Raw genomic sequence first — 14,177 nt, forward strand, 5'->3', positions numbered from 1 at the left:
TTAATTTGCAAATGTGGTCTGTTTCTGGCGTTCTGTCAGCTTTTATTCCAAGACCTATAGTCCCATTCCCTATTGAATATGAGGCATTATAATTTGTTATCGTTATTACTGGGTAGACAGTCTGTAGTATAGAACATATTTCCTGGGCCAGTCCTTGCTGGCAGATTTAAATGTGCCATGTAGTCAAAATTGCTGACAATATTGTACTTAGAGTGTGTATCTTCAATATACGCAATTCTACGCAAGCACACAGCGATATGATATCTAAGCGATCTCGATGCTGGATATTGGGCACTATGTGCAATCATAGCGGCCAAAGATGTAGCGGAGACCAGCTCGGCTACGTAAACAAGCACGACCCGGCGACACCTGTAAAACTCGACCTTTAAGACGAGCATCCGTGGGCTGGCCTGCATCCTGTACCTGTTTGTCGGGAGAACGGCGGGGGAAAAATTATCGCCCAATGGCGACCAGCTTTTAGTGGGCCAAGAAAAACTCTCGGAGTCAGGGCGTTGACTCTTTGCCGGAAATGACGTCCCGATGTCTGATTCATGTGGCAATATTAAAGCACCTTTCAAGTATTTACACAGTATTGGGAGAAAAACAACAACAACAACAACAGATCTTTTAGTTATTTTGTGAAAATGGTTATACAGCTAATTCATTCAAATTCATAGAGTGAATGCTGGGAAGATATGGAATTAGGAAACAAAACTACAAAGTCCTAAAGACTTTGTTCGAGACTTAGTTCTCTATATTGGCTTGTAACATACATGTAGATCTGAGTGTCTAATTGATTAATGTGTGATTGATAAGATGCATTTTCGTCCAAAGGACGGTATTGTGGTTGTTGTTTTTTCATTGTATTTGTTTGCATCAAATGTTAATGTTTCTGCTTTATATCACACCATTACATTTAATGTATGTGATGCAAGACGAACTGCTAATGGACGACATTCACGTAATTGCAGGGTACCTGCATGACTATATGAAAAGTATACCTGCCAAACATTCAACTCGTGGCCAATATGTCGCGTATCTCACAGATTTTATGATCACGTTAATGTTGACAAAACAATTGGAGGGCTGGATTCGTTTACAGCTGGAATATAAAAGAATCACGGTTAAGTGCATGATTTTCTATTCTCCTCCAAAACACTTTTAGGAAGTAAATAAATCGCAAACAATTATATCGCCATGCTAAAATACTTTGAAAGTAGTTCATGACATTGAATAACATGTTGCCCAATGCATTATTTGTATTAACAATATCATTTATTCATTCATTAAATTCATTTTCATTTATCAATTTATTAACTTATTCACCTTTCTAACTATTCATTTGCTTTAATAATTTTTCCTGTTGTCTGATAGCTCTTCTGCTGTTGTTCCATAAAAACCCTTCAAGACCTTCTTGCAGTATTTTGCTTCTATTTACTGGGGATAAAGCTCCAAGTGGAAGAAATTCTTAAGATGGAAAGAAATCTTTGCCAGGAAAAAAAATAATACCTGCATCATCATCGTCATCGATGACGTGGTCGCCGACATCCAGATCGAGGGATCCCTCTGTAAGTGCTCCCGCTTCCACGCCAAAGTCAGCGATACCCTCGTCGCTCATCAGGGGCTGCGCTTCCTCTGCAGCTTCCCCTCCCTGCTCCGGGAGCTCGCCTTGTGCTGGCTCCTCCATCTTGTCTTCTCGCGTTGGTGTGGATTGACGCACCGGTGCAGGCTCTGGGGTAGACTCTGGCGTAGGTTCTGGTGTAGGTTCTGGTGAAGTGTCAGGTGTAGGCTCCAGTGTAGCCGCATGCTCCAGGCTCAGCATGGGATCCTGCTCTATATCCATGATGGGCTGCTCCGGGGATTCCTCGTCCCTGGGCGTGTCATCTATATCTGGAGGGTACTGGGCAGCGAGATGGTCGTTGACGGGGATGTCGGTGTCAAAGTCCAGCGATCCTCCCGCCGCAATGTCACGCACTGGGTCAACCTCGAGATCGAGAGAGCCTTCTGTGGCAATGTCCATATCGGCATCCAGATAGCCATCTCCACCCATAGCGTCTGTCGGCATCTGGTCGTCGTGGCCGACATCGGCCCCGTTTTCAATCGGGCTCTGTTCCTCACCGTTGGGCGACGGCCAAGCATCGTCGCCAGATAATGCTTCTGGCGTTCTGTTGAGGTCATTCAGCTGCGCATCGAACGCGGCCTCGAGATCCATGTCCATACCGTTGCTGACATATTTATCACTTCCGCCTCCCGTGAGCGCATCCTCTATCTCGACATCACTTTTGACCCCGTTGACATCGACGTCGATGTTGGCGTGATAGTCCACATCCATCTTTTCTGGCTCCAATGTCGCTAGCGTCGATGTGCACCGAGCTTATCTGTTTGAACCAAAACAGAAATATGGATCATAAGACAGTGAACACTTATTTTTGATACACCAGTTTTCTTTCCACAGAATGGAAAGAGGATTTGTTCACACTTTCTCGCAGCTCTCTTTACACACGAAGATAATACTGGGAACGACGTCCAGACTGAATTACTGAAAACCAATTCCATGTCGCTTCGATCGACGCAATCAATAAATTTCTGCCTCTACAGTGGCACCTATAACATTTTTCACCTTGACAAGTTTGACGATCTCCTCATCGAAATTCCATAAAAAGTGACTGATTCTTTTTTGTGGGCTAATTTTAAAGCATTGAAGTCCATTCAGGAAAAAATTAATCCAGAAGGCTCGTTAGGCACGTCATCAGATTCAACGCCCCGGATAGCATAAACATGCGTGCGCATATGGAAACCCAGGATAAACTTGGGACTTTCCCTTTTACAGCTTCAACGTGTCACGACAAAAACGAAAACGTCAACATCGAATCAAGAACTATACGTGAACCCTCAACAAAATGACTAAACATGAACTCTTGCGGTCTAATTTTCAGCCCGGGTGATAACACTATACCGCCCACTTCCCCCGTCGAACATACCCTCCGATCGCTGCACAGCGACGAGGGGCGTATCCTGCCAGACAGCGCAGCGAAAAACGCGTTGGGAGTGATGCAGTCATACACAAAATGGGACGAGTTAATGGAAATTGATAGTACGCGAGGTGATTCACTTAAAATGATTCAGACGTAATGAACGAAGCGCAAGACTTCAGTGCACCATGCAGGGAGTCGGTTTACGGGCTGACTATCTGACTATTCTTACGCGCCATATGCATCTTTTTGCACTAAGACCGGAGGACTACAATTCAAAACATCCACTCGGAAGTGAAATGAAAGAGATGGCTAAATCGAAGAGATTACATAAATTGCCGGTAATTATCAGAGTTCCTCCCTTCTCTCCCTCTCTTTCTCTCTCTTAATAGCAACACAAACTTCAGGTAGTTATCTGATTGCATGGTGGGTAAATGAGGGACAGGAGGCAGATTTAACAAGACAATCTCATCATTTTCAGTCCGCCTCAAATCTCATTGGATGAAAGGAGAGTTGGAAGTAGGGGCTGTGTTACCTAGCAACGGATATACGTGGTTCCTTTCTTTCACATCCACCGTTTTCTGCCATGACTTCACAAAAGACAACGTGTACCCTAGTTAACACCTGATATTTTAAGCGTGTTTTTTGATCTCTTATAAAAGAGGCCATCTAACCATTAACTTACCGAAATCCTACTGAATTTACGCAGTGCAGTTAACAGTTCATATCTGAATATTAATATTCAAGTTTATCAGAACAAATAATGACTATAAAAGGATTGTTGATAAATATGACCTAAGATTTCACAATCTTAAGTGTCACGCCAGATATAAAGCTCTCTCAAATCAGAAACAGCGGGGAATAATTTCAGATGGCGCACCATTTTAATGGGATTATTCCAGACCAGTTAAATGTAAATCTGAAAAGAAAGGGTAATTCTCTGACCACAATAGTGAAAATTTGGTCAAAATCGGATACAAAATAGGGAAGTTATCAAGGCTGTTGATTTTTGCTAGTTCTAAAACACTAGATGAATGTTCCAAATGGGTGATCTACTGATGTCATCACCTCACAATATTCCATTACTCGTGTACAATAAACTGACAAAATTAATCAACTTTTCTATAAGCGCAAACCTCTAGCTTATTAACAACTTCAAATTAAAGATGAGTCAGATATATACAACGTATTAGGATCTGAGACTGGGGCGTGATTGCGTTTGAACAGAAAAACTGGACATTCCAAGATTGTGTGCACAAACTATATGGCAAGTGGTTTGGTGATGACATCACCGGCTCACGTATTTGCATTTTCACACTGACTGTTCAAGAACTACTTGCTTTGAGAAAATTATGAAACTTCACAATTTCATAACTTCCTTAAAGGTCCAGTTTACCTTTGGGAGCAGTGATTTCAAAAATTTTCAAGATATCATATTTGATGCATATGTGTAGGTCTGTTGTATCATAAAACATCCTACCATATGAAATATTTGCAATAAAACCTAAAATATAAGGAGATATCAGGGTTTTTCTCAATAAACCGTAACTGTACACGGTTTAGTCTGGAAAATTTTTTATTATAACTATTGTTCACATTTTGTGTATTTAACAACACTTAACATCGATTATACGGATTCAAATTTTGACAGTGGTTGTTTCTATCCCTAACTCACATTTTAGAACTATTTTATAGCACTAATGCTTTCATCTGCAAATGGTAAATTATGCCTTTAATTTCTATCCGATTTTGATCATTTTTTTTTTTTTTAGGGGGGGGGGGTTCACTGTTGCGCTTATAAAATTTTTACTTTTTCTTCTCAGACATCCATACGTTTAGCTGGTCCGGAATTTCCATTTAAGAGTAATCTAACACGTGAACACGGAGACATCGAAAGTTGTTATTTTCAGGTAAACTGAGCTTATTTTGGTACGAGACATTCCGAAAATGAGTGATGTGTTATTTCAAACCTATATGACAGGGGAATTCAAGCAATATATAGTAAGGGGGATCAGCTTTTAAAAGTTTCAATACGGTGATGAGGTCTCGATAAAGGTCCCTAAATACGTCATTGATATAATTAGTGGGTTTTATCACAAAGTCTACAGCATGAGTGATTAGAACATACAGTTTGTGCCTATTGGCGACATAACGTGTGTTATCTTTCTTTGCACTAAAAAGCTAAGCGGACATAAATGTTGTCGTAAGGCACGGTATCAGACATTTTATGTAATTTCGGTTTCATTCACTCATCGATGAATGTTTCCTCGGTAAGAAGGAAAACCGTGCTCTTGCTAATCTAATCAACAGTTTTCTCTGCATGAAATTGCGTCGTAAAAATACAGCAAGAAAAAAAAAGAAAAAACCAAGCAAGTCTTCCATTGCAAGTACGATATGATCATAATACAGCCAAGTTTCACAGATCAGTTGAGCTGTTCTCGTCCCTGAGAAATGCATGGCAAAGCATGGATAAGCGAATGCATACTCTGCTGATAACTCTTAAGCAATCTCAAATAACGACAACCGATATGATATCTTGGCGACAAGACATGATCACCTATTCATGTCTAGACAATAACTATTGTCTGCATAATAAGTTCTTGCCTTACAACATATCGCTTTTACGTTGAGACGTAACTCTCAATAATGCGTTTCTATGGGTTAGGATTACCCTCTTTACAGAATAGATGAATGTTATTTCTATATCATGATAATCGTGTCATCTCATCCCTTCCAAGACATCTAAGACGATCCCTGAAGCCTCGCCAAAAAACAAAAAAACAAAAAATACACTGAGAACGAATACTGTATGGGGTTTAAAATGGCCGCTTCGTGGTGACTTACACGACGTCTCCTGTGATGTAGCCTATATTATATACATGCATCATTTTGCTTTACCTACGGCCGATAGGAGTCCTACTTTATAGTAATAAATCATTTGCGTAATACAATAGGTTCATCTAAGGAAGGATCATCTATGCTATTTATGGTTCTGCCAATACGGATGCCGTTTGCATAGAACCCCTCGTCCCAATACATAACAGTTTGCAAGAATAATTGTACCTCGTCAGCCCAGTGACGAGAGGGTGCATGGTTAGGAGCACGACTGGAACGCAGACTACATACACGGTCGTTGTGGCAAGGGACTTACAGCGCTGCTGGTTGGCGCGTGGGGAGGATTGGCAGGAAAGCTCCAACAGGAAATCTGGGATATCTCGGAGGGAAATCTTCGCGTCTTCTGCGTCTTAAAATTCGGCCTCTTGATAAACCACTCGGTCTGGTAGCACATTGTCGTGCCATTAGTAACTAATGAAAAGAAAGCTAATCGCGCACCGAGCGCTGTAAAGCCGTGTCTATTAAACCTATCCCATGCCATGCTATTTACAAACCACATCGTTCAAAGATCCCAAAACAGCGTACAGATACCATGGCCTGAGGTATAAGATCATTTTCTTTTTTAGGTCGCGATAAATGATTTCTGATATCAACGAGAGATATGCCACTACCATCTTCTCAAGGAAAGGAATTGTCCTTTGCTCAGCACATCGAACTTTCTCTCTCTGTTAATGGAGCACTTGAGAAAGGCCACATAAACATATTGTGTTTATAGACAATTGACAACTTTCCAGCGTTATTCTTCTCCTTCTAAATGGAGACATTTCACTATACAAGATTGATTACTTTGAAAAAAATTGAGAATACATAAAGCATTAAAAAAATCCACAAAACGTATTCAATGACTTATTCTAGCACACTGCGACCTGAGATGGATAAAGAAAAAAAAATCTGACCATAAACGGATGGTATGGATACAACGATGAGTCAGCGAGACGGCATCCTCCTAACGAGATAACGCAGATGCGAGCCTGACGACAAAGAAACAAGGTATCCCCCTCTCCTCGGCTCCACCCCTTTACCCCCCTGCAGGCCCACATCCTTAACATGGTACTTGGTCATCCTTCTGCCTCGTTCGCGATTCATCCATCCTCTTACTGACAGATACTGGGAGGAGAGGTGAAAAATGTGCCGGATACATGTATCAGATAATGTTCATCTGAAACAGATCAATATCTTTGTCAACTCTGTATACTTGCTATACTATGTAAAAGGCGTATTTTTGTGACTAGTCAAAATGTTTGTTTTGCTAATCGTCCGAGGACATAAAGGGTACAGTACAACGTAAGCGTGACAGCAGAGCTCCACGGATGACACGAGAATAATAGGTTCAGTCCGTGCGGGTAGTCGCTTTTTTTTTTCTTCGAGTATTACAATAATATGGAATAACATGCTTGTAAATACAAACGCTGTCCTCAGTTGCAAACCCGTAAGAACATGCACACGTGTTTATGTCCTTGTCTGTATATGACATTATGTTTGTGTTTCTGTGTAGGTCTTAAAGTCTTGTTTATATTTCGTACAATATGTTTTTCTGCTCGTGTGTGTTGGGGGAGGGGCGGGGAAGGGGAGGGGTTAGTGAGCGAGGAGGATTTGACCATATCATCTCGGAAAACACGAGTCTTGATGATAATTCCACATCTGGGGTGGTGTCCAGGAAACGGGAAGACAGCCGGCCTCGCCCGTCCGGTGTGATGGACAATCGCTTGGATTGTGTTTCTCCTTTGATGGTAGCCACATCTCTTCCACTCCAGCTTGGCATACAAAGAAGGAGATGAACGCAAATTCACATGCCTTCCTCGCGGGACCTTGCAGCAAAAGGAGAACGGGTGAGGACAACCTTTGCTAAAGAGAGGTGGCTAAGGGGAGATACAATGATCCCAAAACACCATCTATGATGATCTTTGTAAGGGGGTGTGTGATACCTCCGTGATCTTTGTGAACGTCAGACCGGCTGACAGGAAAGTACACGTCACACTATACTCTCTCCATGGAGCTACAACACATGGAAATTGCTCCATGCTCCCTCAAACAAAGGGAAACACGACTGAGACACAGCTTCTGTATTGTCACAGAGATCGGTCAATGCGAGTATCACAGTAACCCTCACACCACCAGCGTGTCAAAATACCATTGATATTGTAAATTGCAGAATTCTCAGTATATAACACCAGGGCTAACAGGAGTTTCCACGCTTAATAAGCTGTAGGGACTAAGCCCGAGTACGAGTAGCGTTTCGGCCCCTTAGTTGTATCCTTGTAACTTCAAGTACAAGTATTCTTCCGCGCACACAATGAACTACAAACACGCAGCGTATTTTCTGCGGTGCACGGGGATCGGTGAACTCAAAATATCTGCCGGAAAATTCCAGAGGAGATTACGGCTGGATCAAAGTAGATTTTGAGGGGTGAAAACACAAACGGCATAAATCATAATCATCCTGGCAGTTATCATTCACGTAGCAGGTTGAAATAAAGCAGCATGACCATAATATTTGCGACATTACGATTCATTCTTCTTGTTCTGTTACTTGTAAACATGAGGCCCATGGACAAGGTGTTGTAAACATGAATCCCTTGCCATCTAGCGGTTAAGACACCCCTATTCCCATCCCACCCCCTTTCCTTTAAAAAAAAGACTCGAAAAAAAAATTCACTGGTGACAAACATGCATGTATCGTTGCATCAGAGCTATACAGCAATATCTCGAATCTATCTTATCCAATAAGTGAGTCAATATATTCATATACGTATAGTTTGACGTGGGTAAACGTAATAATGATGCGTTTCTGGGTCATTAACTTTGATTAAATTGGACTAATGAAGCAAACAAGAGTGTGCGTATACAAAGACTCGTGACATTATAATGTACAATTAATGATCGACGGTGATACAGCGAGCTTGCAGCGTCAGCTCTTTTGCTATGCTCTTATAAACTGAACGAATGCAAGTACACACACCAAACACGTCATATAACTGGGCGATTTCATCTTAATGTTCTAGTGTTGTTGGGTTTTTTTTTTTGGTTTTTTTTATAGTTTTGTTTGTATTTTCGTGTGTGTCTTTACTCAATAGAGAGACTCACTTTTCCCGCCTCTTCATTCTTGTGACACTTTCTGCTGTTTCCCCCTTTTTCGAATGTCCTACTATTACTTGTCAGTATATGTCCAAGCATACTGAAACCTATAGGAGAAATATTTCAGGGTGTCAGAGATCGTAACTTGGAATATTACCTTTACAGGTAAATTCATCTCAAACCTATGATAATTACACGGATTCGATAGTTGTAGAATATTAGAAAAAAAAAATCATCAGTGATATGTGAAGAAAATCAGGTAATCAGGTCAAATAAAAAGTAACGAATAATCAAATTTTGGTTAGGTCTATATCTGGGATTACAGTACGAGAGATAAACACCACATTTTCTCTTCCATCTGAAGACGGCGTCAACCATCAATTGACTTCCAAGCGCACCTCAATTCATATCTCTTCGACATGCATCAAGGTCGAAACGGTGCGTGGGGGCTTAAGAATCATATCCTACAATCCATCGTCTGCCTGACGCCATGATAAACATAAGACCGGAATACGACTTCTCCTCAATTCAACTAAACGGGCATTTAAAGGTCAATGTACCACAAAAGCCACTTGGGCAATGATGGACGAAAATCGGAAGTTTAATGTTGCAATTATGACCCTACCGCATAATTGCATTGTTTTGAGGGCGATGGGATGATGGTGTCATTAAACTCGACTTGGCTGTCAAGCAACACGCAGTCTCACAATCATGATAGCGAACTAAAAAAAAATCAAAACATCCACAACCCCTGCGATATCATTCGACCCCAAATATCCATTTAAACTGATGTTATTTATCATACTTGTGCTCGAATAATGTTCACTTGAAAAAATTACCCTCATCCTTTCCAGTAGAATGAAATCGGCATGAACCCACGTATTCATTGCAAGACCGATTGATATTGAAACATAAAATGAATTTCTAACTTACATTTACTGCCCACCTGCTCCTGGAGGAAAAACCATAAAAAACAGGTCTCCTTAACACGATACTGTCGTCCAGTTTCCATAAACAGCACCAGAAGATGACACCAATGAGCTACATTTGTAATTGGACAGGTTTCTACTTCTCAAATATTTAGACAACACAGTTTTCGCTGATTACTTCCCCACAGCGACTGAAATAAGGTTGTACTTCTCTTGAACGACTGACCTAATAAGAACCAGTGTGAGGAGCCAGCTAGGGCCTCCCTGGAGGAACATACAACATAGATGAGCGAATATCACAACTACAGGGACATGTGCGAACACCCATGACATGCACCCTAGCCCACGCTTCTGTTTTTCGCATAACGCCCTTCTCGCTCGATAGGATACCTAACATTCCCTGTCGCATCGACGCTGCCCTACCTGTCGTATCTACTTACGAAGGAGCAGACCTCTACGGGTCACAGGCGTTCATAAATTCACGGTCAGGTAAGCCCAGTTCAGGTGAACGACACTCCTCCCAATGGTCACAAGAACGCGACTAACATCACTCCTTGCTCTTCAGCAAAGCACTCTCTGCGCCCCTGACTTACAAGTTGTGCCATCCGTGATGGTTACATGCTCCAGAGACAAGCATATCACCTGTGCAAACCTCTTCCAGAAGATGCCGAGAACCCACGTGACGTAACAAGACGGGAAACTCCCTTTCAAGAGTGCTTAAAGGGATAGATAAGTTTTTGTTGACACGGAGGTTCACATTTCTAATATCATTTGATTTTTTTTTTTTTGTGTGTGTGTGAGATAATGAGAACCTACTTATGAAAGAATATGAAAGAGCGTAAAATTCAATGGGGCCCACTTTTCACTAGGACTACTTTGTTTTTGGATATCTCCGCCATTTCAAAACCGATTTTAATCGAAAGAAACTTTTAATTCCTCTTAGAATTGTACGCTCTTTCATATTTCATGAGTGGTTGCTCATAATCTAACTAAAAAGTTAAAAACACGAAGCCCCTTCTCAACCAAAACTAAACCATCCCTTTATTTTACGCTTGTATAGCTCATGATTTGATAATGTCACACTCATGACGTACCACAACACAAGGAGTGAAGAAAACTATTTTAGAAAACCTCGCCTACTCTCGGCAATTTGAGTATGGGTGTGACTGATGAATAATCTTCAGCTGATGCAAAACTAACTAAATACCTAACTAAATGATAAACAAGAAATTATTTATGTTCCCACTATACTAGTTTATAAGGAAGATGATTGCGCAATATAAAAAAGGGTACGCCCTACTGCTAATAATACAACCCACGGTGAAACTATATTTGACATTGATTGATGTCATGCTATAGATAAAGACATCCAAACTAACCCTTTCTGCGCCAATGAATCAAAAGCGTACGAATAAACACATTTTCTCTTCCATCTGAAGACGGCGTCAACCATCAATTGACTTCCAAGCGCACCTCAATTCATATCTCTTCGAAACCTATGAAATGTATTGATAAACAGTTTTATGGTAATAAAACGTATGTATACTTCAATCAATGTTTTCTAGAAGAACTTTCATTAAGTATACTCGGAAGGTTATCTTCTGTTTCATTCATTAATCTAATGGTATATAATGTACACTGTAAACACTTTATACATAAACCTGTGCTTTGTAACATATACATGACTTGTTGTATGTCCATAGTACGGTTCATAATTGTGCCCTTGTAAATAGTGTATAATATGGTGTTTTTGTTATTCCACTCAGCCTTATCTTTGATATCATTTTGTCTATAATCTGTAGGGGGACTACATTTAACAAGCAGTGCTTCTAAGTAGTCCCCTCCACATTTGTGCATGGTGTGATTTTATCTCAGAATATCACGATATTTTGTATATACATGTAATATACTCTGTATAGTATTGATATTATATCCACTATGTGTTATACCCTGTATATTTTATCATATAATGTCCACTATGTGGAATATGAATAAATTTCAGTCAGTCAGTCAGTCAGTCAAAACTAGGCAAATGCTTCCAACTACCTCTGAAGATCCGTGCTGGGTGAGTCTGCGACGCCAAGTTGGACACTAATTACCAGTACTGCATGTATGCATGGAGCTAGGTAGCTCCATGATGTATGCTTAACCCAGGGAGGTGGGACCTCCCTGCTTAACCCGTTCCGTACGGGAATCTGGTGACCTGCGTGTTACGTCTATGATGGGCAATTCAGAATTCAGTATGGAACAGGTTAAATTTCAGATGATTTGGTAGACTTTGCTCGATGAACGGAAGGGACTAGACCGCTTCATCTTTGTCGTCAGGAGAGTAGAATAATTAAAACACAATGGCAGGGATGAATATCTAGGGCCAGCATTTCTGATTGCACATCCATTTTTTTTCCCAAAAAAAAAAAAGAAAAACCCACACACTTATATCAATATACATTATGGCAAATAAAAAAAAAAACGCCAATAACGACTGGCTTGCAAGTCTACATTCAAAGAATGATATTCTAAAAATGGCTGCTCGACTGAGATTGTAATTAGTTTCGATAGGACCCAACCTTCCTCAATCATGAATGTTCATCTATGAGTATATCAATACAAAACCAAAAAGGAGAAGCTTCCAATCATCTCAATTACGATCAGTCGAATTAAACAAAAGAACAAAAGAATGCAAAAGAAAACGACCGCATTCTGGACACATTAACCTTGTTAACCTGGACCAAAACCTTCCCATCGCCCCTCCGTAATTCGGCCCAGCGAGTCGACATGGGAATCTCATCAACTTGAACTTTCCAACTCTTGAAACAGAGCAGATGCTTGTGCGCACCAGCAATGCCATTCTCGTCACTTACCCCCTCGTAAGCGGCTTTATTGGCTCTGCGAGAATTGTCAGCACGAGCAGAATGCAAGTGCATAAAGACCGTTTTCAGCTCTAGACGATCGCTGTATTAGCCCGATTTTGGCACTTAATCTGTATGTCAGGAATAATGTTTCTGAGGGTACGTCTTCAACAATACGATGGGAGCACAGGGACAGTGCTTGGTACCAGTATCACGCGTATCAGTGTGTTTGAAATGCATTGTGTGTTAAATGTGAGTGACAACGCATGGGAACTAGGCTGCAGAGGAGGTGAAAAGGGGGATGCCATCCCGTATGGTTTTTTCAGGTCCCCTCTTTTATCAAATTATCGGATATCGACACCGCTTCCCAGCTGCACCGCGTCGTTCCCAGACGGGAGCCCAGTGGAAGGAAGGGACGGCATACGAGCGACAATTCCGCATTCCTCTGTCATGTTTGATGTCCGATTCTCCTTTCCAACGCATTTTGTAAAAGCAAAGAGCGAAATTTAAACAGAGCAAAACAAAATAGAGAAAAGGACACTTCGTGATCTCCAGCGGATGTCCGATTAAAGGGGACTTTACCCCCAAATATATGGGTACAGTGAATGCAGAAAAGTTAGTAGAAAGTATTTTTGATGTTTGAGAAAAAGTGGACGATCTGTTCGAAAGTTATGCATTTTTACAATTTAGGTTGGATGTACGTGCCATCAGCTCTAGATACGAAGACTTCAGCAATTCGTGATGTCACAGTAGTACTGTAGTAGTAAAATGATATGTAAAGAAAATGCAACACAAAATGTCATTTTTGTGGCATAAACAAAGAGCTCACGACGTACCTCCCTCAGAAGGCAAAGTGAATGGAATTCTCTTCACTCTGGAATTCTCTCCACTCTGGAATTCTCTTTCTCTTCCTCCCCAACTCCGAGATGCATCAACTGTCAATAGCTTCAAGAACTCACTGAAGACTTATCTTTTTCGCACTGTTGAATCGTATATCTATAATGTAATGAAGTAAAGTGTAATATAGTTGTTTTTTGCTAGAATAATGTGATGAATATGGTTAAATGAATGTAATATTGTTAGACATTAATCATGTTAGTATTTTTTGTTGTTAACCATGGTGTGTATTTTCATTTATTTATACTCTGTAATTTTTTGTAGACCCACTTTTGTTTGTTTTTGTTTATGCATAATGTTATGAATGTGAAGCGCATAGAGACTTATGCTTGTATTATGCGCTATACTAGATGTTATTATTATTATTATTATTATTACGGTTATTATTACTATTATCATTACCCTCAACATAATTATGTCAGTAATAATTTGAAGGAATTTACACTTTTTATCAAAAGCTACAAAATTTTTTAAAAAGGAGAAAATAACAAAAAATAACTACGAGCAGGACGGCGAGTAGGAGATATCTGGTCAAATAAAATAAGTCTAATGGAAGACCT

At 40.5% G+C, this 14,177-nt stretch overlaps 1 protein-coding gene across 1 annotated transcript in view; it reads right to left on the reverse strand.

Moving 5' to 3' along the window:
* The window catches only part of LOC140234951 (sodium- and chloride-dependent glycine transporter 1-like), a 35,222-nt gene extending 32,890 nt beyond the window's left edge, over positions 1-2,332 (reverse strand). The window contains exon 1 of the mRNA XM_072314989.1: positions 1,510-2,332. Coding sequence (XP_072171090.1) covers positions 1,510-2,332 — 823 coding nt within the window. The remainder of the gene's footprint in view (positions 1-1,509) is intronic.
* Positions 2,333-14,177: the final 11,845 nt, after the last annotated feature.

Source organism: Diadema setosum, chromosome 11 (assembly GCF_964275005.1).
Source record: "Diadema setosum chromosome 11, eeDiaSeto1, whole genome shotgun sequence".
NCBI lineage: Eukaryota > Metazoa > Echinodermata > Echinoidea > Diadematoida > Diadematidae > Diadema > Diadema setosum.